At 38.6% G+C, this 24,694-nt stretch overlaps 1 protein-coding gene across 8 annotated transcripts in view; it reads left to right on the forward strand.

Moving 5' to 3' along the window:
* Positions 1 to 24,694, forward strand: part of DLG2 (discs large MAGUK scaffold protein 2) — a 966,698-nt gene that overhangs the window by 637,086 nt on the left and 304,918 nt on the right. For all 8 annotated transcript variants that reach the window (XM_062487504.1, XM_062487509.1, XM_062487512.1 and 5 more), the window contains one exon: positions 6,811 to 6,935. In XM_062487504.1, coding sequence (XP_062343488.1) covers positions 6,811 to 6,935 — 125 coding nt within the window. The remainder of the gene's footprint in view (positions 1 to 6,810; positions 6,936 to 24,694) is intronic.

Here is a 24,694-nt window from a genome sequence, read left to right on the forward strand (position 1 = left end):
CCCATGCCAATTAAGGGAAGAGTTGTCAATCTTTTCTCTCATTTGTAGACTGTGTTACTTGATTCATTCTGCTCGCCCACAGCACTTCGTATTTTTTTTTCTTCTGTCCCTTTCCAAAAAAATTAATTCCCCACAGTTTTCTAAGTTTCTCAGTCTCATTCTTAGCTTTCACTTTCTCATGCTGTCAAGTACTTGGAGAAAACTGGTCTTGTAGAACAAAAGTGAATGTGATTTTTGGAAGGAGTTTTGGGGTTTTGTTGGTTTTTATATTTTGGTTGGTATTTTGCCTCATGGGAGAAAATGTTGTCTTCTTCATCTGAAACAGAAGTAGCTTGAGGCAAGAACCCAAAGCTGAAGATGGTAACAATCTTAGCCAAGATTCAGGTACTGCTGTTTTATAAAACAGCTTTTGTTATTAAAAAGGACTCTGTGAGAGATTAATTTTGGACATGTATTTGCTGAGTAATTCAGGCTAACTATTTTGAAAATCTGAAGAAGACAAGTTTTGGTTTCATATTTTACTTTTTAAAAGAAACCTATGACTTCATTAAGCAGAAATATGAGAATTAACAATGAGTAAAAAAGAATTTTAAAACTTCCTAAAGTGTATAAAAGCAAGTTTCAAATGAAAATGTCTCACAGTATGTTTCATAGTGCAAGGGGATTTTTTCCACTACCTGAAATAAACTCAACAATGAATTAACATTTCTTGCAGCAACACTTACTTAAAAGAATGTGCTACATTAGAAGACTTGAAAACAAAACCAAATATTTTTTTTTTTTTTAAAAGCGTAATTTATAAACCAACACCGTATCGGAAAACTACGCCTTACAGAGTGAGAAAGTGCCCTCACTGTAATAGCCAAAGCTATTGAAAAGCTTTAGCATTTTCATGCATGTATGTGAAATTAAGAAATTCTGATAACAAATGCCAAGCCTACACTGCCTTCACAGGATACAGCTTCTTTGTATTTAAGTATTTTGAACTTTTGCAAAAATAAGATAAAACCAGCATTGCTTAGACTCAAGAAAGGTTTGGATTTTCTGAACCTTCAGATAACGAGTGCTCTTGAAAAGATGAAGGATAATTCCCATTGTAAAATGCAACAGACAACTTTTTAAGGAGCACCAGTAACAAAGGTGCTTGTTGAAGACCCTTCTTTAACAATTGTAACAATAGAAGACAATAAAAAATATAACGTGTCTTCAGGAATCTGGAAATGAGTCAGTTACCATTCTGTGAGCATTCTCTTGATTGAACTTGCTCTGACCAAACCTGCAAGTTTAGACAGCAATTCGTACTTTAAATTCATCTGTAAAAGATGTGAGAGAGAAAAGCATTCCAAAAATTTGGCTGTGAACACCAGAGTAGAAGTAGTCTACAGGCAAACAAAACAAAATGAGAAAAAAAAAAGAGAATCTTTAAACCAGTGGGGGGAAAACCCCAAAATTAAACACAAAGATCATTTCAGTAATAGAGGTTTCGGGAGTATGTGTTGTCCCCTAAAACAGCTTTCATCCTCTAGAAAACATTTTGGGAAATACAATTACTCCATCTGTCTTAGGCTTTTTGCTGACTGATGGACTCTGAAAAAGGCCTGATATGCTGCAGTGTCAGGGAAAGGTTGCAGCAATAGTTAAGTGAATTCTGTGAAGTTCAACTATTTTTTTTTTCTCACTTGAATGCTAGAGATTTTCAAAATCATGTCACCTCAGAAGAATATGAGAAATTATTTTAGGTGCACTGAAGTAATTAACTCAAAAAGCATCCATGAAAGTTCTGCTGTCACCTTATTGATTAGAATTAAAAAGAAATTTAAATGGAGAACAATTTCCAAGTGATTGTGGTAAGCCTGTTTAATACGATCAAGTACAAATCACTTGTATTGAAGAATACAATCCCTTTTTCAGGGAAGTACTCGGTCTGCTCTTGATATGCAATTCTGATCTTCTTTCTGCTTCTTGGACTTACATTCTTCTGTGATTTTGTTAAAGACTGAATGACTTTACATCATTCTTAGTCTAACTTTCTTCTAAGGCAAATGCAGCCCTTGAGCAGAAAAAAAAAAAGAGAGACAAATGAAACAATTTAAGGACAAAATAATTTGTAGAATTTTAGCGAAGGTTATCATCCCTGGTGAGCTGCAATGTCAAAGAAAAATAACTCAGTAGCTCTTGGTGTCAGCTAAACTCTGTTCCTACAGAAGTCAATGTGGAGTGCTTCTATCAACTACTGACAAAATAAAAAGGCTGCAGCCTTATGAATTTGCAGCCTGATATATGGCTGCTCATAGAGGTGTGTAGAAGAAGAACACAAGATGGAAGGCTAAGCTAGAAGAAGAATAGGTCTCAAGGCCTTCTGGCTACCCCAAACTAGTCCCTGCTAGAGGTTCTTATTTATTTTTGTGGTCCTTATTTGTAAGTTTAGTAGTCTTGAGGGAAGAGATTCAAACTGGCCACAACTTACAAGTTTTATTTTCTTTCCCTGGCATATGAATGATCCGTCATGTTACTCTGTCCCCAAGTGCTGTGTTTCAGTGCTGGGGTAAGGTGTAACACCAGGCATCTGCAGTCCTGCTCTGTGGCTGTCTGTCTGCCACCCCACGGCCAGGAGAAATACAGCCAGACCTCATCTCTGCTCAGGCTGACCTATAAAGAATTCAGATGGTCCTTGTGTTGTGCAAAGCCCCATTTGAGAAAGTCCTAAAGGAGGCAGGCAGGTATAATAAACCCCGAGACAAAGTGCTGACCTTCCCTTCATAGGAGAGCAGGAAGGCGGCCTCAGGGGCTGGGCTGGGAGAAAATCGTTCTGGTGTGGTAGTTTGACCTAATTTTCTGTGTTTGAAAGGTAAAGCTGAGCCAAGAGACAAATAGGAGCTTGGTGGTAAATCCCTGAGAAGCATGAGATATCCAGCATGAAACGGAGGGAACTCGGGCAGTATTTTGTTCAAACCAAACCGGGCATGTTGTGCTATGCTAAGCCTTTTGTCAGTCTGTGTACAAGACCGCAGCCTTGTAACAAAAGGCGGGGAAGGTAGTAAGAAAGTAACTAACAATTAAAAAGTACATTCATCCATCTATTCCTGTGCAATTTTGTGCAAATCTTCCTTGTACAATCAGTAACTAATTATATGAGGTTTTTATAGTGGTAGAAATTGAGAGCTTAGACAAAGACATGGGAACATTTACATCAAGAGATAATTTAGCTAATAAGAATTGAACGTAATTTGGATACAAACCCTTATGTAGAATCATAGAATTATCTATATATGTATGTGTGTGTGTATATATATATATATAGAGAGAGAGAGAGAGACATGCTAATAATGATGTTTGAGCAATACCATTAAAAGTTTGTAGGTCTGAGGTTTGTTCAAACTTCTCTTGTCCCTTATGTGTGTTGGGATTTTTGTACAGATTTCTTCTATTGAAAGATCCTGAAATAAAACAGGCAAGGATTTTTAGGCCTAAATATGAATCTTGATTAAGTACTAGTAGTGGAGTATTCTGAAAGAGGAAGATTTTTTCTCCTCTGCATCAGCTGCTATTACTTCTTAGTGTCTATCTGCATTGTCACCAGGCCTCTTAGCTCATTGTTAACTTGCTTAGTAAGCATCCAAGAGATGTAAGGCTTGGAGTAGAAAGACTACAGTGAATTAACTTGATGTATATTTATGGGGAACCACTCCCAAACATGAATCAGCATGAGAGAAAGCATGAATGTTCTACTTTGGAAAATGTCATGCCTAAGTGATGGTGCAGTTGTTGGTTTGGGCTGAGGGATGACATTTTCATTGGTTAACGTGAAATGGGAGGGAAACAGATACACCAAGAAAAGGCGTGAAGATAATTACCACACGCTTTTGTTTTTCTGGAATGGGGACAAAGGAGGCGCAAAAACTAAAGGGTGGGGAACCAAGCCTTGTGGAAATGTTCGGGGAGCATTGCAGTAGTAAACAGTATTTACTGGAACTTGGAATTACGGCTTGACAAGGGCAATGAGATTTTAGTACAGCAGCAATATGCTGGTGAACCTGCATCCTAAACATAGAGCATGGAGCACAAGGAGAGATCTGCACGCCAGTACTGCTGCTCAGAACTGAAATACAGTAGCTTTTAACTGAATGCTCCTATTGCAATATTTTTTCAAGCCAAGGCTCTCAAAAAGCCTTGAGTGATTGTAGCTATGCTTTTGGCCTTGTTGGCTTTGATCTGAGGTACAAAGAAGATTTTTCCATGTAGGCAAGGCAGACCCTTCATAAACCATCGTGGGGGAAAAAAAGAAGTGTAATTGCTCTCAACTTTTGTGGGAGTTTCTGGTGCAGTAAAGCCTTACAGGGATGTACCTATTTGTCAAGGCAGCTCGTGCCTGACAGCTTGTTGATCCTGTTGATCAAGTCAAGGACTGCAGCCAGAATAATTGCATGAAATTTTCTAGATACAGAAGTGCCAGTGAGGAGGTGCTACCCTGTGCTTCTAAAAGGTTGTTCCTAAGGGGCAGAGTCAGAACAGCCTTGCAGTATAACAGATGTACATATAGGGATAAATGTCAAGGATAGCACTAATTCTCCCGAGAAGTGTATTGCAGTGTTACCACATCACTGCTTACATCCAGCATTGCTGTAGCATGTTCTAACTCTAAAATGTTAGTGAGAAAAGGTACGGTAGGAGGAGAAAAAAGCACAGAAATTATTTCCTCCTAAAAAATCTAACGCATTTTATGTGATGAACTGTAGCTAAGCACACCCCACGTAACAGGCAAGCTTTGATAGACTTTTTTAAAGCTCTTCAGACACATTTTTTTTAATTATAGTGTAGCTGTCTGTGCCTTGTGCTAATAATTATGCCCAGCTTTGTCCTTGTTACCCTCCTCTTTGCCTTTCCCTATCAAAACTAGGTTTGGAGATTTGGAAATCTACTTCTTTTTAGAAACACATATTACTGCATATGTTTTAAATCTATTTGAAGTTAAGAATAAACACAAAAAAAAATTTAGAGGTTTGTTGGGTTTTTTTGATTGCAAATCAAGTATTACTCAAAATTTCTAGGAATTTGCCCTTTGTTTTACTACTGTTTCAGGGGTTTTGTTCCAGGCTTCCTGAAGTATGTATAAGTAGTTGTTTTTTTTTTTCTTTCCTATATGTTGGACAGTTAGCTTAATTAATAATATGACATATAGGAAGGATCTCAGGAAAATACTTCTTAAGTATATAGAGAGTGCATGTTACTGTAAAATGTGCTGTATAATTAGGCATGTGTTAAATATGGGGAGAATAACCTGACTCTGAGATGATCCTAATGATGAAAGGGAGATTAAATCAAAGATTTATAATGCTGGCCTGGAGGTGTTTCCTAACTACAGAAAACATATAGAGAGTGTTTCAGTACTATAACGATTTCCATATTATAGCTGGCTGAGAAGCATTATGATATGTGCAGTACAAAATCCATTTCCTTGGATTATAAATTAGTTCACAGTCATATGCTGATAGCAGAGCTGCACACTGAGTGTACATTTCTTGGGTAACGAGAACTGCGTCTCTTGTGAATGCAGAATACTTATAACAGCATTCAGAATCTTGCATGCTGCAGGCAGGCAACACGTAGGCTTTCACACACAAAATATATCACATTGGAGGCATTGAAGTCTAGTTGAAAAATGCATAAGTGGCATTTGATTTAAATTATGTAGAAAATAAATGTATGGAGGTGCCATTTTTATTAATAAATTCTCTCAGTAGAACAGAAAGTAGATATGTGACCATAAGCAGCAGTAGAAGAAACAAACTCCTAGCAGTCTGAGAAGCTGGTGAAAGAAAAGTATTTTAGTGCCCTAAATATGCTTCATTTCCAGTACATATTCTGCAAGATATATGTAGTTATATCACTGTGTTAAGTCTAAATGCATAACTGAAAACACTTTTGGCTGAGAGACCCTTAAAGAATCAAGCATTGCATTGAATTTTATGACACTCCCTATGCATAGGGGGGTTTTAAATCTGCATCTACCTTTTTATAAATTAGAAAGAATCCCTTGGGGGAAAAAAGTTAATTCACAATGGAAAAAAAAAACAAACCAAAACAAAAACACGTACTTAAGGTTGACTTATAGAAAAGCATAACCAATATATACTTCCAAAAAAGAATTAGAATTGTGGTTTCGAAATATGTGTGAAAAACAGTAACTTAATTTGCAAGAGTATGTATGTGTGTACACATCTATTTATCTTTCATTATATTCTTACAAATATTAGGAACAATAAGTGAGATTGAATAGAGTCTTATAATGTCTTTCAAATATTTTTGTCCTAGCAGATCAATAGGATGGAAGAAGTCTTCTTGTTGTGTGGATTTTTTTTTGTTTGTTTTTAAAGCATGTCAGTCTTCAACAGAAACTAGTGTAGTAAAATACTTCAGAGTTAAATGTTTTTCATTGTTTCTGTTTATAAATGACAGCCATTTTGAAAGTCTTTTTTCAAAGCTCTAAAATGTTTTTAGCCTCTAGCTCTCATTGACTTGGATGAATTAATATCGGAGTTCAGATGCTAATTTATGTGACTGCTTTTGAAAACAAATTTAGGTCAAATCCTGTTCCTGTAGGAGTATCCATTAACTCTGTCATTAACTCCAGGAAATCTTTCTGTTCACAGCCTCTGTTCTTTAACCGACAATTAATTTTTTCTGACTGAGTCACCTGCCTTCAAGTTTGAAGTTGCCAAATAAAGCAAGGATACTTTGTTCATGTAGTGCAACGAATTCTGTAGAAAACTAGCATCTGAGTGATGGGTTTACTTTTTATTATATTTCCAGGGAAATTCTGGCCTGGGTTTCAGCATTGCTGGAGGAACAGATAACCCACACATTGGGGATGATCCTGGGATATTCATTACTAAGATTATACCAGGAGGAGCTGCAGCAGAGGATGGAAGACTCAGGTAAAAACAAAATTATTACATGTGTTTGGAAACAAAATGCATAATTATTATAATTGTTCTCTGGGAGCCACATGCCTACTGGATCTTTCATGGGTCAGGGGAAGTAAATGACCTGACTGGAGTTTCCTTTCTGCTAAGACAGCTGATTGAAGGAGCTTAGAGCAACTGAATAGGGGTAGTTATATCCTGTATGATAGGGGGCATTTCATGGTGCCACCTCCTTCTTAGTACCAGGTATTTACTTTAGTGCAAAAGGTAAGGTGAGGGCAGCAGGAGGAAACCTGAATATCAGCATGCAAGTCTTCTCTGCCTGGCCTGTGTGTTCATGGCTGAAGAACTACACACTGGTCTTAGACATTAGGCTATCAAGACTTCCCAAACTACAAAGCTATTGCTAAATAGTTATAGCTATTTGTAGATGCTTCCTTTTATTTGGCTGCAGTAGTGAGATGTGTTTATTGCTGTTTCCAAACATTATTTTGTTCCATGAGGATATGATGGCTGTGCTGTGTGTTCTGAGTCATCTCCAGAGTGGTCTGTTGCTTTAGATCCTGAAACAAATATGCAGATCACTTGATGGGGTTCTCAAATACATGGCAGCATCTCCCTCAGACAAGAGGAACCACAGAAGTCCTTATACTTGTCTTTCCTTGTGGACTGAATACAGAAAGGCTTCCATCTATTACAGAGGATGCCACCTTACTGTTGGTTGTGCAGCCTGCTAATGCTCCAAAAAGCCAATTTAACCAGAGAAACTTGGGAAAAAAATTCTGATGCTTTCATTGTCTCAGCACTGAAATCAGCTCTGAGAGCCTTTGCCAAAAAAAGATGGTATAAAATTCATAAAATGTACCAGATGGTAGCAACATTTTTTTCCTGAAACCTTTCCCTTTAATTCAAAGCTAAAAGTAAGGGGAGTTGGCCAGTTTAAAGTGCAAGTTTGGGATACTTCTTATGCTACATTAATAATTTGATTTTAGAAATTATTATTTTATTTTTTTTTTACTATGATAGTGATGAAGAGTCATGGTGGTTGGCAGTGCCTGAAGAATGTAGTTTTAACTAAGACTGCAGATAAAAGGAATGGGACTAATATCATGTAACTTTGTGACTAAAATGATGCTATCTACCCCTAAGCTAGTCTCACAATAGTGAAGAAAAACCTAAGCATTTCTAGGTTGTGATTCACTTAATCCTAAAGTCAATGCCTAAAACAGAACAGAATAAAAGAGCCTATATTTTCATTGGTGACTCAAATGAAAAGGAGTTTCTTTGCCTAGACCAACTGTATTGATCTGTACTGTAAATGTCTGCATTGGGCCAGATGAGCTTCATAGAAAACACAGCATGAAGAAACAGCAGTATTTGGAAATGATGTTATAGAATTAGACATGATGAATAACATAAAGCTGAAACTGCCTTTCTGCTAAAAAGAAGGAATTCCTTGCAAAAAAAAAATGTACCATTTTAGTAGAATTTTTAATTACATATTAAAACTTTTTTCGTTTAAGCTATTAAGAGGACAGGAGCAATTGCAGTATTTTGCTATCAGTGTAAAAAAATCTAATATTTCATAACTCATCCCTGTATTGAATAACAACTGTAGATTTAATTCATGATTATGTCTGTGTTGTAAATATCTTGGAAAGACCTTCTAAACCCACAAAAAGTAGCATACTGAGGCAATTCATTAATCTATTTTAAGATTGGACGTGGCAAACTTTGTGTTTTGTAATAAAAGTTTAGCAGTACAAGTATAGATATCTAATTACTAAGAGTTATATAATGTTTTAAGCATATAGTTGGCATGGTCATTATTCCTATTCTCAGATTTTAGAAAGATTCCTCCTTTCCTTGTTTTATCTGGTATGTGGGTCTCACTTCACTGCAAAGCTGCAATTCAGTCACTTTCTAGGAACACCTGAAAATGTAGTTATCAGTGGCCATTACTGATATGCCACTGAAGGGCATATCCTGGTGCACTCTTCACTGACTTACACAATAATTAATTTTTCATAACAGAGTTTTATCATCTAGGGCCACGCTATAGTAACAAAAACTTAACAACATGAAGTAACAGCTACTAGGAGTAGTGATAACATAAGTTTCTTAGCAAAAGCCCCATTTTTAATTACCTGAGAATGAGAGATGGGTGCTTATAGACTGAAAAAAATATATGCTTTTTTTGTCTGCTTTTCTTTCATACTCTGCCTGCAGATACTCTACATTTTATAGCAATGTGGGCTGTCTGAACTGGCTTCTGTATCTACTGTCTGGTTTTAATCATAAAAGCCTGTAAAATCACTTCCACTGCATTTTACATGACGTCCCTTTGATCTAAGCTAGCTGAGTGAAGTTCTTCAAACAGCAAGACTATGAAAGCGACCTTTGAAAGAAATTGACTTCATGCTCCAGACCCTTGGGAATATTTTACATTAATGTATGGATTGACAGGGGAGGAGTAGGTCAACTGAAGTTTCACATAAATCCAACAAAAGCAAATGCAGCCTACTGCATCTGGGAAGGCGTAACTCTCCAGTGGTAGATGTATAGTTATAAGTGCATAAATATCAGGTATAAACATCTGATGGGGGGGAGTGAAGATAAAGAAGCCAGACTTATATCAGTAGTGTCTAGCAACAGGGCAAGAGCAGTGGGCAACAAGCACATGAAATTTCATCTTATCATCAGGAAATTCTTTTCTGTGGGCACAGGTAACTCAGGGAAGTTGTGGAGTGTCCGTTCTTGGAGATATTTAAAACCTGATGTAAACATGTAAACATGTACCTGGACAACCTGAAGCAAGTAAACTTGTTTCAGTGGAGAGGGTTTGACAATAGGATCTCAAGAGGTGCTTTCCAACTTAAATGACTCTGTGATTCTTTCATTTGGCTTGAGCCAGCAGTGTGCTCTGGCAGCACTGAAGACCAGCATCGAGGTGAGCAGAGATGCACAAAGAAAGCATTGGAGGCAGCAGTCACATGTTGCAATAAGGAAAATTCCAGTTGTGTCTGAGGACAAAAAAGATCTCTTTAATGTAACAGGTGATTCCATGAGATTATGGAATCTCTCTGCTCTTAGAGAGAAATTCAAAATTCATCTTGATGAAGTCCTAAGCTATGATTGAACTTTCAAATTGGTCCTGCTTTGGGCAGGAGATTGGACTAAATAACCTCCAAAGGTCCTTTCCAGCCTGAATTGTTCTCCAATCTGCAGATTACTCTTGTGAATCAAACCTGTGTGTGAGACTGAAACAAAGGTGGTTAAAATCCTGGGTTTTTCTTTAGTGGAGAACAATACTTTTATTGACAGTAGGTACAGTACATAGTGCAGATTTGTATCATTTCATGACCCATATCTCTGCTTTAAAAATAACAATAATTATCAGCCACTTTAGACTTCACTCATCTTAATAAAAAATTCCCCTCTTTGAGGGACTTCCTGAACTCTCAAAAATTGGAGAAGCACAGAACCACAGGATATCTCAAGTTGGAAGGGACCCATAAGGATAATTGTGTCCTCCCAATGCAACTCCCTGTTTATCTCAGGACTGCTACTAAAATTGAACCATGTGACTGAGAGCATTGTCCAGATGCTCCTTGAGCTCTGTCAGGTGTGGTGCCACAAACACTTCACTGAGAAGCCTCTTCCAGGGACAGACACGCTCTTGAGTGGAGAATCTGTTCCTCATATCTGGTCTGAATTCCCCCAGAGCAGCTTCATTCCTTTTCCTTGTGTCCTATTCCTGGTCACCAGAGAGAGGTGATCAGCACCCCCTCCAGTGCTCTCCTCAAGGAAGTACTAATGGATATGTTTATCTACTACTTACTCCCTCTGAAATGCCCTGACTTGTAGAACTAGTGTAAGAACCATCACACTACACAGCTCAGATTTTAGAAGACATTTGGGTCAGTACACTAACTCCTCATCTTTCAAAATAAAGCTGTGGAATCTCTTATGAAGTCCGTATAATATGCAGAAACTAATTTCATGTATAGTAAGTAGTATAAAATTTATCATTTATTGGAATTTTAAGAACTATTTTAGATGTAATTATTTAGCTAAATGTGACTATAATAACCTTGGAACTAAATAGAGATTATTTTTTTCTCTGAATGCTTCATGCCATGGTTCTCTGAAGATGTCGGTTTCAAGTCAGGGATAGACAGAGAATATAAACCCTCTGAAAGTAGCAGTTATTCCCACTGAGTTGAAGGAGAATTTCTCTCAACAGTCAAATTGTTTATGATTTTTTGATGCATAAAAACTTCTTTTTGTATCTCATTACTGTTGGTTGTCTGTGGGCAAATAACTACTTTTTAATAAAGAAGTCTGAATTTAGACTTATTTTCTCCTCTGTAAGAAATTATGGCTCAGTGCCTTTTTTATTTGCATTTGTGTCAGAGGAAAAAAAAAACAAACAAACAGCGTTTGTTTCCTTTACCTACATAAAGCAAAGAACCTCAGTATAATATTCAGTAATTACTCCTTTTGTCTTATCAATCATACGTGAACCTCTGGCTTCTAAAAGGCAACATGTATAATACCATTCATCATTCTGTGAGAACAAAAGTGATCAGCTTATGGAACTGGAAGCACAGTTTAGTGGCAGAACTTGATTGAGGGAAAAAAACACTTAAAAGGCATAACACAAAGCTTTCAGTTAAAAGAGCTTAAAAGAGCACAGACTCACAAAATATTAATACATTTTTATAAATCATGAATCAAAACTTTTTGAGTCCAGAATCACTCTTGCTGATTATAGTTTCTTACAGTCTATATTTGATTTTGAGATAGCTTTCTCAAAAAGCTTTCTTGCTCTGCAGGAATGAGAGGGTCATACATGTCCCATATGTATTGCTATCAAAAATACACTTTTCCTTCTTGAAAAGACAAGATTGAAAATGAGAGTTGTAAAAGGTCTTGGGAATCTAAAAAAGTTGCCTTGGTCACGGGAAACTTACAGAACCTGTGCTACAAAAGTCAGTTATTGTATATGTGATGGAATATGAATGAGTTAATTCACAGATAGATTTAGATAGTGAGATAGTGAGATAGATTTAGACAGTCTTGGGCTTGACTTTCAAGGGTTAATGTTGTACCAGAGGTTATTTTGGTATTTAAGCCTGAGCTGTGCTTAAGAGAAAAGATGGTTGATGAAAGGCTGAGTCCAAGGGAAGAAATTGGTTGTGCCTGGGAGGTTGCACATTGCCCTGGTTAGCTGCCCAGACCTGTGGCTGTTTCATTCATTCTTTCTTCAAAGAAACTGATTTCCTGTCTCTTCCCATTTGTGAACCTATCAATTGCTTTTCCTTAAGAGTATGGACATTTGTAAGGAGAGCTTAAATAGGTTGAGAAAATCAGATCAATTGAGAGTTACCTTTGGCAGACTAATCAGAAACAGCACTGGCACTCCCAGCTAGCTGAATATCATAGGCTAAAAAGTTCTAAAGCTGTGCATTGTTCATCTTTCCTTAGTTAATGTATCTTTCATTTTCTTTAATTACTGATTGCTAGGAGGTTTAGCATTGCAAAGCTGCAGCATTTTTTGGGCATGCTGTGTTGCTCTACCATCACCCTGTCAGTTTTCCCCATTGGATTTCCCTCCCACCCTCAGCTCTTAAAGCGATTTGGTGTGAGGAAGGGAACCTTATACACGTGCTAATGGCAGGAGACAAGAAGCACAAGAACTTGCCTCAGTCATCCAGTAAATCAGGGAGAAAGCTTGGAATAGAGTAGTGGTTCCTTCTCTCATGTTTCTGTGCCTTAAAGGCTTCAGTTAAATGCCTACCAGCAAAGGCTCTAAACAAATTAGATTGGTGTTCTTTTCAGTTGTCAACTAACCCACTGTGAAGTGTCAAGGATTATAAATCTAGCTAGCTATATGTGGCAAGAGAGGAATTCTGAAGACCCTTTCTCATGGATATTTGTGGGGGGAAAAAATTGTGTTCTGATCAATATTTTAAAATAAGTCTGTGTTTCACTAAAATGAAACAGGAAAATTTGTGATTTTACACTATTAATTTAAAGATTGAAGACTGGAATTGAGAAACCCTGATATTGTGCGCAGTTTACCTGAGGAAAGAAGAAAGGAAGAGAGAAAGTAGAAGTGAGTCCCCACCTGAGAGCTGGTTAGATAATAGACAGCCATGGGCTGTGCTTTGCCTCTGAGGAAAAGACTGAAGCCCAGATCTTTCAGCAGCAGGCACACAGTTGTTGCCCACTGGTGTCCATTTATAGCTCCAGATTGCTTGTTAAAAACTGAATTGAGATTGATGCTGTGGGGCCTTTTCAGATTAACATGAAGAGCCCTTCCCAGGAGAGATCATGTTCTTTACAAGCGTGTCATGTGCCTCTAATGCAGCTTGGGAACTGGCTTTATTCCACCATCCTTATATGTCAAAACAGAAGTGTGTCTGCTTTGTGATTAGCTGCCCAAGTCCCCGTTAACTTCTGATCTTGTACTAAGCCTATCGGTACCAGGCCTTTGCACATTGCAATGGCACACGGCTTATTCAGGATGTTATTATAATTATGGTGCTACCACGAAACACTGATTCATATCTGCACTGTTTACAGGCCTCTGACAATGCTATTAGTTCAGTACATAATTTAGCAATAAGTTAATAAAGAGGCATTCACCCTATTAGGCAAAACATGCTTGCTTTGCAGACAGTCATAAATTAGATCATGAATTATTGACTGTTCACTATGTCCTGGTTTGTGTTAGGAAGTTTGATCTTATTAACTCTGCTTGTCTGTGTAGCTGTATCTTTTTTGAGCTACCATGGAATTGAAAAAAAATAAGAATTACCATGGAAGATCTACATGAAAAAGGCAGGTCACAAAATCCAAATATGATTTTCATACGTTATTTTTGAAGCTGAACATGTCTTACCATGGCTCACGTTTTAAGTTAACAACTTATATGTCTTATCACCAATGGAACATTCCATCATGTCATTTTGTTCTCTGTTGCCTGTACCACTTAATTTTTCATTGGCTGAATCCTTCTTTCTCTCTTTTTCCTATCTGAAGTTTGCATTCTTTGTTCAGTATTGCAGATCCCCAGTGTTTGTACTGTATTATTTATTGTTATTTATATTATGCTTTTCTTATTTTGTAAATAAGGTGGTAGGCTGTAAACATTTTTATGAGATACAAGGAAAGTAAAACAATGTTTTAACAGCTAAATTGTCAGGCAAAGAGAATAGAAGTTAGTGAGTAATAAAAGGTACTTCTCTGGATTGTGGTGTTTGAAACTGATGAATTTTAGGAACCTCTTTATAGACATCAGTGATGGACATTTTTATAGTTTTCTTTTGTAACACAAAGCATCAGTATCTTCCCTTGTACATTTCTGAGCTGTTTTCCACTAATTGAATTACACTGCTTGTGACTAACACTTAGGCAAATTAGCACGGTACTAGGACTCTAGCTTATGTAATGCCAATTGCAGTAGAAATTCCAAGCTATGGTACTGAACTGGTTAACAGGTCTCTCTCCAAAAAGTTCCTTTATTACTCATCCTGCCTGAATTACAGTCGCCCCAGAGTGCTGCAGTAGCAGAACAGCACCATGCAACCAAATCCAAGTGATTATTTCATCAATGTGTTTGCACTGATACTGCAGTTATGAGTTTGAATATCTCAGTGACAATTTATTGGAGTAGGAAGCTTTCTGTGGCTGCATACCTTAGAAATCATCAGCTTTCTGTAGACTCTGGTATTAGTCAAAGAAAATATATTTAATGTCTCTTCCTGTACTCAACAGGTGTAACCCTCTGGGGTACTATTTAATTTTTCATTTCTTTCAATTTCCACAAAACCTGAAAACAAGATTTTAGATGAAAAAAAAAACTGACTTTAAATGACCATTAAAAAAAAAAAAAAACTTTTAAGCAGCAAAGATCTGATTTTAAAACTTCTAAGAAAAAACTTGGTCAACATTTTGTTTCTGACAGCCAAAACCACCAGTACATGGTGAAACAGTTCATACTCTGTCAAAACTCCTGGCTGTGGTTTGCATAAAGAATTTGGACTTTCAGACTTTAGCCAAGCCTATTTTCTGACAGTACGTCATCATTGTTACATTCCTTACTCCACATTTTTTGCCGTTGTTAGAGCAGGGGTTCCCCATAGCCTGGGAGTTTTAGTATCAGTATCAAACTTGCAAGATGTAGGAAATCTTTGTCTCAATGTACTGCTCACATCATGGCATCCTGTGTAATACTCCAAATCATAGCAACACCACACCAACAACAATCTTTGGTGATTTCTCTGTAAGGTACCTATCTGTACTCTACTCTGAGCTGCAGCTCTGTTGTATGCAACCTAATGGTACTGATGCTCTGAAGCTGGTGGAGTTTCTTACTGAACTTGAACAACGTGTTTTTTTCTCCTCCATTCGTTTTAAGGCTGCACCTATGTTGGGAATAGCTATTCCGATCACGCCAAAGCATGAGGGAGGGTTTTCTGCTTGTTGGTGCAAGCACAGGGATGGCAGCGCTGCCTTGTTTTGTGCTCAACTTGCTGGGCCTGATCTTTGGCAACACTTTTCTTGTTTTGTGCTCAAGTTTCCCCATTTGTAAAATGGACACAGTGATCATTATCTTTGCCTCACGGGGGTTGTTGTGAAGCTAAAACGAGTTCATATTTGCAAAGCCCTTTGAGAGCCCCAGATGAAAAGTACTTGTAAAAATCTTGAACCTGGGATTGCCTGCTGGGTTATCTGTTGTAACTGGTTTTCCTGCACAAACCTGAATGCTCTGCAGACACTGCTGGTGTCAGCTGGGAGGATTTTGATTTGGATTGAGGAACAGCTGAGCAGTTCAGTGCCTTCAGCAGGCAAAGCACACCTTGGTCCCAAGTCAGCACCGTGGCTATCCCCTGGCTGGACACGGCACAGCCTGGCCCAGGCTGCTGCCATTCCCCGGGCTCTGGGCCCTGGCATTCCCTGGCATTGCCTGGCACCCCCGTGGCACTGGGGACAGCCGGACCAGAGGGCTCCAAGGGAAAGTCAGGGCTGGGAAGCCGGAGCTGTCCCTGCCTCTACCACACCTACAGCGCCTGGCCCGCGGCACTTCCCAGTACCTGCCAAGCAGCCCTGCAGCTGGGAGGAGTTTGGCTGCTTCCTGATGCCCTCAATCATCCCAGGCTTTACAGAGATTTGTTTTCTTTCCCTTTCCTTTATCCCAACACCTTCCTCTCACAACACCCCACAGCTACCTACACCTCCTTCTGCTCATCATTCGCCTCTCCACTGTTCCACTCCAGCCTCAGCTGCAGAAGGGCACATATGACTCCTTGTCCTGTGAGCAGCAATTTTCCTTCTGGCCTCCAATAGAGGCTGCCAGAGCCGCCCGGATCGAGCCAAGCCAGCAGCAGGGGCTGGATGTACTGGGAGTTCCAGCACTCGGGTGCTAGTAGGAGTAGTTTCCGAAGGAAAGGATCGTTCATGGCAGTGGCAGGAGACGGGACGCAGAGAGACTGAGGATAACGTGGGATTTAGAGAACGGACAGAGGAATGGAAAAATGTGGTAAGAGCAAAGGATACCAGCAAAGAGCTGGATGAGAAATATAGAGGGAGAAGAAATACAGGGTGGGAGAATATTTTGGGAGAGGGGAATAGGAAAGGTAAACATTAGTTCCTGTAGATTTTGCAAGAAGTTAATAAAACAATTTAATGCAAGTTTGAGCCCATTTAAGAGAATGCTTATGGAGCCCCTACCAGTCCTAGCATCCTGCCCACCCTTTGCATACCCCTTCCTGCCCTGTCCTGCCCATGCTTCCCTGTCTGCTTCCTCAGCCATCCCCTTGCTTCCATGAACCCATCATGGAGCATGGACATTTAAGCACAACTGTGGGCTGTCCAGGGCTGCTGGTTGGGCAGTGTCTGGCTGGGCATTTGGGCAGAGTCTGGCCAGGCACTGAGGCAGTGGCTGCTGGCTGGGCAGTGTCTGCAGATGTTACCTGGTGCAGCTGCTGGTCTGAGTCACCTTGCGCCTGTGTCTGTGCTGCATTGCTGCAAAACTTTTGCTTTTAGTGAAGTCGTGCTTTATTTCCAGTAAGCTGAGGTGGGAATCAGGTCTGCAAAGTACAAAATGGTCTTCTATGTTTGGACAATTGTTTTGATTTGTTTTCTGTGCCTGTGTGTCCAACCCAGAAGCTTTACCTTGACATATGTTTGTGTATTGCAGTCCCAAACTCTGTTTGAAGAGGATGCTAATTATGCAGAGAACATTCTAAAATGAATAATGTGGGAAGTGTAAGATCATAAACTTTGCACGAAATTACCACAGGTGTGGCTTACCTAGCAAGAGAGTTAATTTGCTTTGAGTTATTCTGGCCAAGCAATAACTGAGAGCTTGATGGCACAGAAAATAATTTCATTATAAATTATTTAGAACCTCTGTACCTCTAAAATCATTATACAGTGACAGGATATCATTCTGTTTTCAGGATATTTGTGATAAGGCAAAAAAAAATTGATGAAAGAAGAGGTGCTCCTCTTGTCGATGTACTTAAACTTGACTTTTATTCTAGAAGTTTATGCTTGAGTCTGCGTGCAAATTGAATGGGTGTCAGCTGCTCCTCCCTCAAGCCCATGTAGCTACGCCCTGTGAGATGAGCTACTATTAGTTAATAACTACTCCCCATGCTCAAAGTGTGCATAAGGAGATGCAGCTCTTCTGGGAGGCATCAGACTGAGTGGGCTTTTCTCTCCTTGCGCTGCATGGGGCTTGTATGTGAAACATTTTTAACCTCTGGCTTTTATCAGACACAGAAAAAATGGTCCTTCCTTTTAGCAGTTTTGTTGGCTCAGCCTTCAAGGGCTATATGAGAAATTTTATCTGCATGTTCTTTTTGGTTTTTTGGGTTTTTTTCCAAAGTTGAGGATTTAGAGAATTACATTTGGAGCTGATTTAGAATTTACTGACATTTTTAGCACCTGAATATTATTGACCATCTTGCATTCTGTCTTTATGAGTAGATTTGAAATAATACCAAGTCAATATTGTACCAAATTTCAAAATTAATATTGATTTAGAAATCAATAATGTGACACTATTATTATCATCATTTTCATGAGAATTATTATTATTTGAAGCTGAAGTTTCTTAAATTATAAGAATGCTCATTGTATGGTGTTAGTTTTGACATTTTGGTAATGAATTCATTCCTGCAGCTAAAAATTGCCTTTAACAACCAAGTGGGGTTTTTTTTATTTGTTTTGTTTTGTTTTTAAAAAATCAATAATTTAAAATACAAATACTTACTGCATTTGGCAGCAGTACATTTTTTAAAGTTTTCAGTGCATGTGTCAACGTATTTCAATTACACTGTTTCTTTATTTGGCTCATAACAGTTCAAATAGCCTATTTTTAAAGTCTCTCTTGCTATCATTTCTCAATGGAGTGCTGGGCTGCATTACTGCATAATTTTAGCTTTCTTCAAATTCCAGGTCTAAGAAGACAAGAATATTATACTGAAGCTGAAGAAACTTTTTTTTTTTTTTTTGGTACAAAATTAGATCCAAATTGCTTTTAAATGCCAAAGGGAAAGAGAAAATCAGGGACACCTTCCACTAGTCCAAATTGCTCAGAGCTCCATCCAACCAGGCCTTGAACATTTCCAGGGCTGGGGCATCCACAGCTTCTCTGGGAAACCTGCCATTCTACCTCACCACTCTTACAGTAAAGGGTGTCTCCAAAGGGTCTTCTCAGTATCTCATCTAAGTCTACCTTCTTTCACTTTAAAGCCATTACCCCCTGACCTGTCACTATGTGCTCTTGTGAATTTCTGTAATGCATGTAAAGATTCCATCAAGTCAGAGCAGCAGGCAGAATTTCTGCCGTCTTGCTATTGAGGATGCTCCCCTATTGAGAATGAGTAATGGGGTACTAAGACTGCAACCTAAGGAGAGCATTACGTAATACAAAGTGCAGCAGGTTCAGTGATGGAAACAGAGGCAATGAAAGTGTTTTTCTGAGATGACATTGGAGACAGCAGATGGTTGTTTTGATTTTTGATTCTCTGACTGCCTAATCTTTTCATTTATTCAATTTTGTTTTCATTCAGAGCTTATTAGATTTATTTTACTTTTTTTTTAATTAACTGGAAAATTGTTCATCCTAAATCGATGTCATTTTTGTCAAGGCAAAGGTATCATAAAAAAATTTGCCTTAACTTTCCATTTTATTTCAGAGTTCAGTTGCAAATCTGTAGGTGTTACAGCCAAGAGGCATTCAGATATATAGAAAGATGAGTGGTTGTGTTTCCATCTCTGAAATTAAATCAGTGTTACTGGCAGTTCACCTATATGCCTTTGGCATGAAGAGCTTGTCTAGCAAGGCCTTTCAGGATGAAAAATCAGGTGTCATATGTAGGAAATTGCACTGACCAGGGAACCTCTGTTCGCTCTCCTAACAAAAAAAATTTGGGGACATCAAATGAAACTAATAAACATCAGGTTCAAATATCCACAAGAAGAATTTTTTAACTGATAGCAAAGCTGTGAGATTCATTGATAAAAAGCGCTGCAGATGTTAAGTTTACATGAGTTTTGAAAAAGGTTAAATTTGTGTTAAAAATTGTCCAGGGATATTGAATCCAAAAAAAAAGAAAAAAGTGGTTTTGGCTCAGGAAAGTCCAGCAGCTGAAAAAGTATTCTGGATAAAAAATTGTGTTAATATTTTTCCTTTACCATCTGCTAAAGGACACAATTGGAAAGAAACCCCAGGCTGGATGAAATCCTGTCTGGTTTATCACTTCTTGTAACTTTTTTCTTTTAGATGAGCGAACATTTGAGTTCCGACCTTTCCTATAGTGGAATCATTCTGGCCATAGGGGCAGCACTGTTTCCATTAGGCCAAGGGCTGGATCTCTCTGTGAGCCACTGGTGTTTGGTCAGGATGGGGTCAGAAGGTTCAGCCGGGCAGCTGCAGTGCAGGTCTCCTTGCTGGCTGTCTTGCCTTGCTGCCTTGGTGTGTGCCTGCAGCAGTCCTGCTACCAGGGGCCAAGGTTTTCATCTTCTGCGCAGGGTTTTGCACTAAAGGTTTGTGACTGCTCTCTTTTCTATTCCTGTTCCTGTTGGGAGCCACTAATGGTCCCCTCTTGAAATCACTCACTGCATGTCAGGATGTGCAGGAGCTCAAGGCAGTGCTAAAAGAGCTCAGCATTGCAGAGCTGCATTAATATTGCCATTTACCTGTGATAACTGGCTGTAGACATATGGAAGATATTGATCTGGCTGGATTTCTGCTTTAGATCTACTCTAGCAGTGTCTGAGCTGGCTTGGATGTCTCTGCATGGGATTTCACTGTGCCAGTTTTGATGCAATATGACATGTCTTTGGGGTCAGATTCCAGATATTAGGTTGGGGAATATTTTCAGCCAAGAGGGCTGTGTGTGTGTGTATATATAAACATATATACACTCTCAAAAACAGACACCCTGTGATAAGGGCATTCCAAAGACATTCTACCCAAAAGGACAAAAGGATCTCTTTGGGGTGGCAGAAAGAGTAAAATGCAAAGAGAGCCCCAGCTGTATTGAGGAAGTTTTAAGAAACAGAGTAGAATGCAGAAAGGATCCAAAGTCCTTTAAACAATAAATAAACTGCTTTTTAGCCAATTTATGTCTGGAGCTGAGTTTAAGGTCTTTAGGGGAAAAAAATAGAGAGATTAAAAAAAAGGAAATGCTGATGCATCCTCTATTGAAACTGTGTGAATAGGAACATATTCAAGCTTCTAAATATATTTTTTTCTAAGAGTCTAAAGGCTGCAGGGACTTTTCCATTCCTAATTATATAGTGCAGTCTGTTTCTGACTTACAACTTCAAAAATAGAACTTAGAGTCATAAATGAAACACAAGGAGAGGGATAAGGAGACGCCGTGTATGATAAGGAAGTGCTCTACTAATATTTTTACTGATGTTGTAGCCAGTCACTTGGGTTTTAAATTCCGTAACTGTTACGCAAACCCTTTAATATGCTGGCATTTCATTAAGAGGTTGTTTAAAAAAAATATGTGGGTAACTAAGCAGTAGCAGAAACAGTCATTTCAGGCAATAACATATTCTGAAATTCAGAAGCATTTCCTAAAATCTGATTCATTCCCTGACAATTTGAGCTCCAATCTCTGTTCTGGAAGTGAAGCTCAAAGTCCTCTGGTGGGACACCTGCAGATCATAGTGGTAGGACCTACAGCCTCCCTGGATGTGGTCTGAAATTCTTTACAGCATTATAGCAGGTACTTTTACCTCCAAAACCATCCCTAGACTCCTGATGTACAAAAGAGGAATTTCATTTGTACTTTTTTATTTCTCATGCAAACTTTGTGAGGACAAGAAGTAGGACTTAGTGCTAGTGTGTCCCTGGATATGGGAATGAGAAAAGTGACTGGGACTGCCCTGATCTAGAGGGATCCACACAGGCAGGCTTTTGCTGATGTTCTTCCATGTCTTTCACCTTCTGCCATTCAGGCAGGAATTCACTAGAGATCACTTTCACTTGGAAGGGTAAGTGGCTATTTTCTGTGCCCAAAATACTGAAAAAAATTCAAAGGTGTGTGTGGGGATAACCAACACAATTTCAGATCCCCCTCTAAAACGTTATGGGCTTTGAAGGCTGTGGGTTGAACAAAGGTGGTGTGCTATAGGATCATTATAGGTGTCCATTATATTGTAGTAATATCTGCAAACATACTTAAATGGGAAATATTTTATAAGAGGTTTTTAGTGTTTTTTTCATTTCAGTCTCCGGAAAGATAATCATTCCAGTTGCTGATATGAGTTGTGAGGTTGCAGAAGCACTGCACTAGGCTTGAGCAAGCACACTCTGCTTTTCAACAAGACTTGTTAGCTCAGCCATCCACCAGCCTTTGGACACTGAAACTGGTTTGCCAGTGCAAGGGGAGAAACCATCTGCCCGGGTGAATCTACTTAGGGAAGTACTGTGCAAGTGTTTAGTTCCTGTCTTTGCACACACCCGCACACACAGCTGCCTTTGTGCTTGGTTGAGGTGTTTGCCTTTCAACTCTTGCTTCTGAAGACTTGTTGCAAAGGCGAGTGCAGCCAGGAAAGGCCAGAGACTGCTTTGGTTATCCAGTGTTTATGCTGAGCATGCCTGGGGACTGCTGTGAGGGCTAATCCCTGTTTGAGATGAGCCAAGAAGGTGTAGACTCTCCTCTGGAAAGCTTGTTTAGACTGTAAACAGGAGACAAAGGAAGCAGGATGCAGGTGAGGATTTAATCCTACATTTGTAGACTATGAAAGAACCTGGTGGAGATTGCACACAAAGAGTTGGGGTGGCACCAGGCCAGCATTATTGGAGAAAAGCTTATATTTTATTGAATTTATTTCACTGCAATAGATTAATGCCATGGATTCAGAGGCTTGAAGGATGATGTTTTTCTCTCAGAAATGAAACATTGTGGGTTTAGTCCTCATTTATTTTCCTCTGAACTAAAGACAATTCTGTTCTTGTTCGAAGCATAGGTTAGATTCAATACTTCAAAAAGTACCTTCAAGTTAAATACAGTTTGGTTTACCATTTTATTGCACCAATATTTCCACATATTTTTAAAATCAAAATCAGTCCTAGGATCTCAAATTATTATTCAGTTCAGTTCTAATTCTGCTGTGTCATTTGTAAGTTACAAACCCCTCCCCCCATCATAAGTTTTATCAAGTAGTATTTTCATTTGTAACCATGAGATATTTGGAATTTCATTATAAACCATATAAGTGTCAAATTTTGAGTTAGGATGGGCTGTTACCTTCATCAGACACTTTCATAGGCACTAGTTCCCCTCCAGCTTCGAGAGACAGACAAGAATTTTCTTCCACTGATGATATTTATTTTTAAGTAGTTTTACACTACTTCACAATGTTAGGAAGTGGTCTAAGAGTATACATGAATTTGCTACAGAAATTGGATCATGTCTCTAAGGATCATTATACATAAGGAAACTGTGCCCTAAGGTACATACGTGTCATTGGCATTTAGTGTTAGCTCTGTAGTCTGTGATATTAAAGTCAGATCTGAAAACTGATTTTGTAAATGTGATATCCTTTATTCTGACTTCTTAGTGGAAATTTAAAAAAAAATCCTCTTGGAAGGAAATTACATGAGTATCAATGTGTACATTTTTACTCCATATAATGTAAATTCTAGTTATTATAGAATAGGAAGGGTGTTTACAGAATTTGAAAAAAAAAAAAAAAGCAAAGTAGGGGAGAGTCATCCTTCTCTAACTAATGGACTAGACATATTCTCTTAGGGTCAGTAAATAAATATAATTATTTACTGAACTCTTGAAGAAAAGATAATCTTTTTAGCTTGCAGCCTAGAATCGTGTGTTCTTGCTTGAGGGGCTGTGCTCTTGTGAGTTCTGGAAGAAAGAAAATATCAACAGTTTTGTAGGGAAACTTAAGCTAAAAAGGCTAGACAAAGAAGAAAAGGATAAAGTTTAGTGTTTCTTTGTCTTATTCTGTAGCCTGATACCACTATACTGATATATGGAGGTATATACCTACCTGATACATTCTGTACTTTTGCATTCATTCTCCCATTATAACTATTTTTATCTTGATTTCTATGCTCTGACTCAAGTATAAATAAAGTCCATATCAATTTGAGTTCTTCTGAGGAGGCAAATAAAAAAACAGTTAGCATTGGTTAGAAAGAATCTGTGAATGCTGGCCATTCTGCAATGGAAAGCATGATAACTCGACTTTTGAAAAGCAGCATTGTCCCACTAATTCAACTTAGCTGGAGGAGTCTGGATGATAACTAAGACCTGTGGATTACTACTGGAATTAGTGTCATGATGTTGATGCACAGAATGCAGATTACTCCCTTCTTCTATAGTTGGTTCCAGTTAGCTTTGTTATGGAGTTGCAAGTGGGCTAATATGTGTTGGCAGGACCATTTGGTCGTCTGGGGCTCTGCTTTGGGTTTCCCTCCAGGGCACCATATTGCACAGAACAAGGGAACAGAATGAGCATTACCAGTTGTCATCTACGATATGTCCAGTAAGTGCCTAAGGATTGTACTCATCTTCTTTACTTACAAGTTGGCTGAAGTGTTTATCAGCTTCTCAAGGATGCCTGCAGTTTCTTGAGAACAGTAAAAGTCAAACTCAGATTAATACAGTGAAATTTAAACCCTTCAAAATAGGGTTTTTTTCCTTACTTCAAGTCCTTATCTGCTTTGAAGATAGCAACAATTGGCAAACCTCTAAGACCCTGACCTTCCCCCTTAATAAAGTATCTCTGATATTTATTCTATCATTTTGGCATAATTGTTGCATGTTCTATATTTAACTATCCAGTGTCCTTCATATCGAATTTCTACTACAAAAGTTTTGCAGAATATGTTCATTATGTTAAAGAACTTAGATGAGACAGTGTGCAATATGAAGGGCTGCCTCACTCATTTTAATTTGTTAACCTGTGTGGGGGATTCTGCAGACCTGAATCAATTTGGGTTATATATAATATTTGAGAGCAGGCCTGAGGAGAACAACTTGGAGATATTGGTGGATGAGAAACTCAACATGACCTGGCAATATGCACTGGCAGCCCAAAAAGACACGATGTATGAGGTCCCTCCCAACCCAAATCTTTCTCTGATTATTTGACTATACAACTACTGTATGTATTGTGGAACTACTAGGATCACTTCTGCTGGACTTGTGTTATCTTGGATTATGAGGCAGATCTTCCCCTGAGCACAGGTCTGTCACCCACCATCT

Source organism: Cinclus cinclus, chromosome 2 (assembly GCF_963662255.1).
Source record: "Cinclus cinclus chromosome 2, bCinCin1.1, whole genome shotgun sequence".
Taxonomy (NCBI): domain Eukaryota; kingdom Metazoa; phylum Chordata; class Aves; order Passeriformes; family Cinclidae; genus Cinclus; species Cinclus cinclus.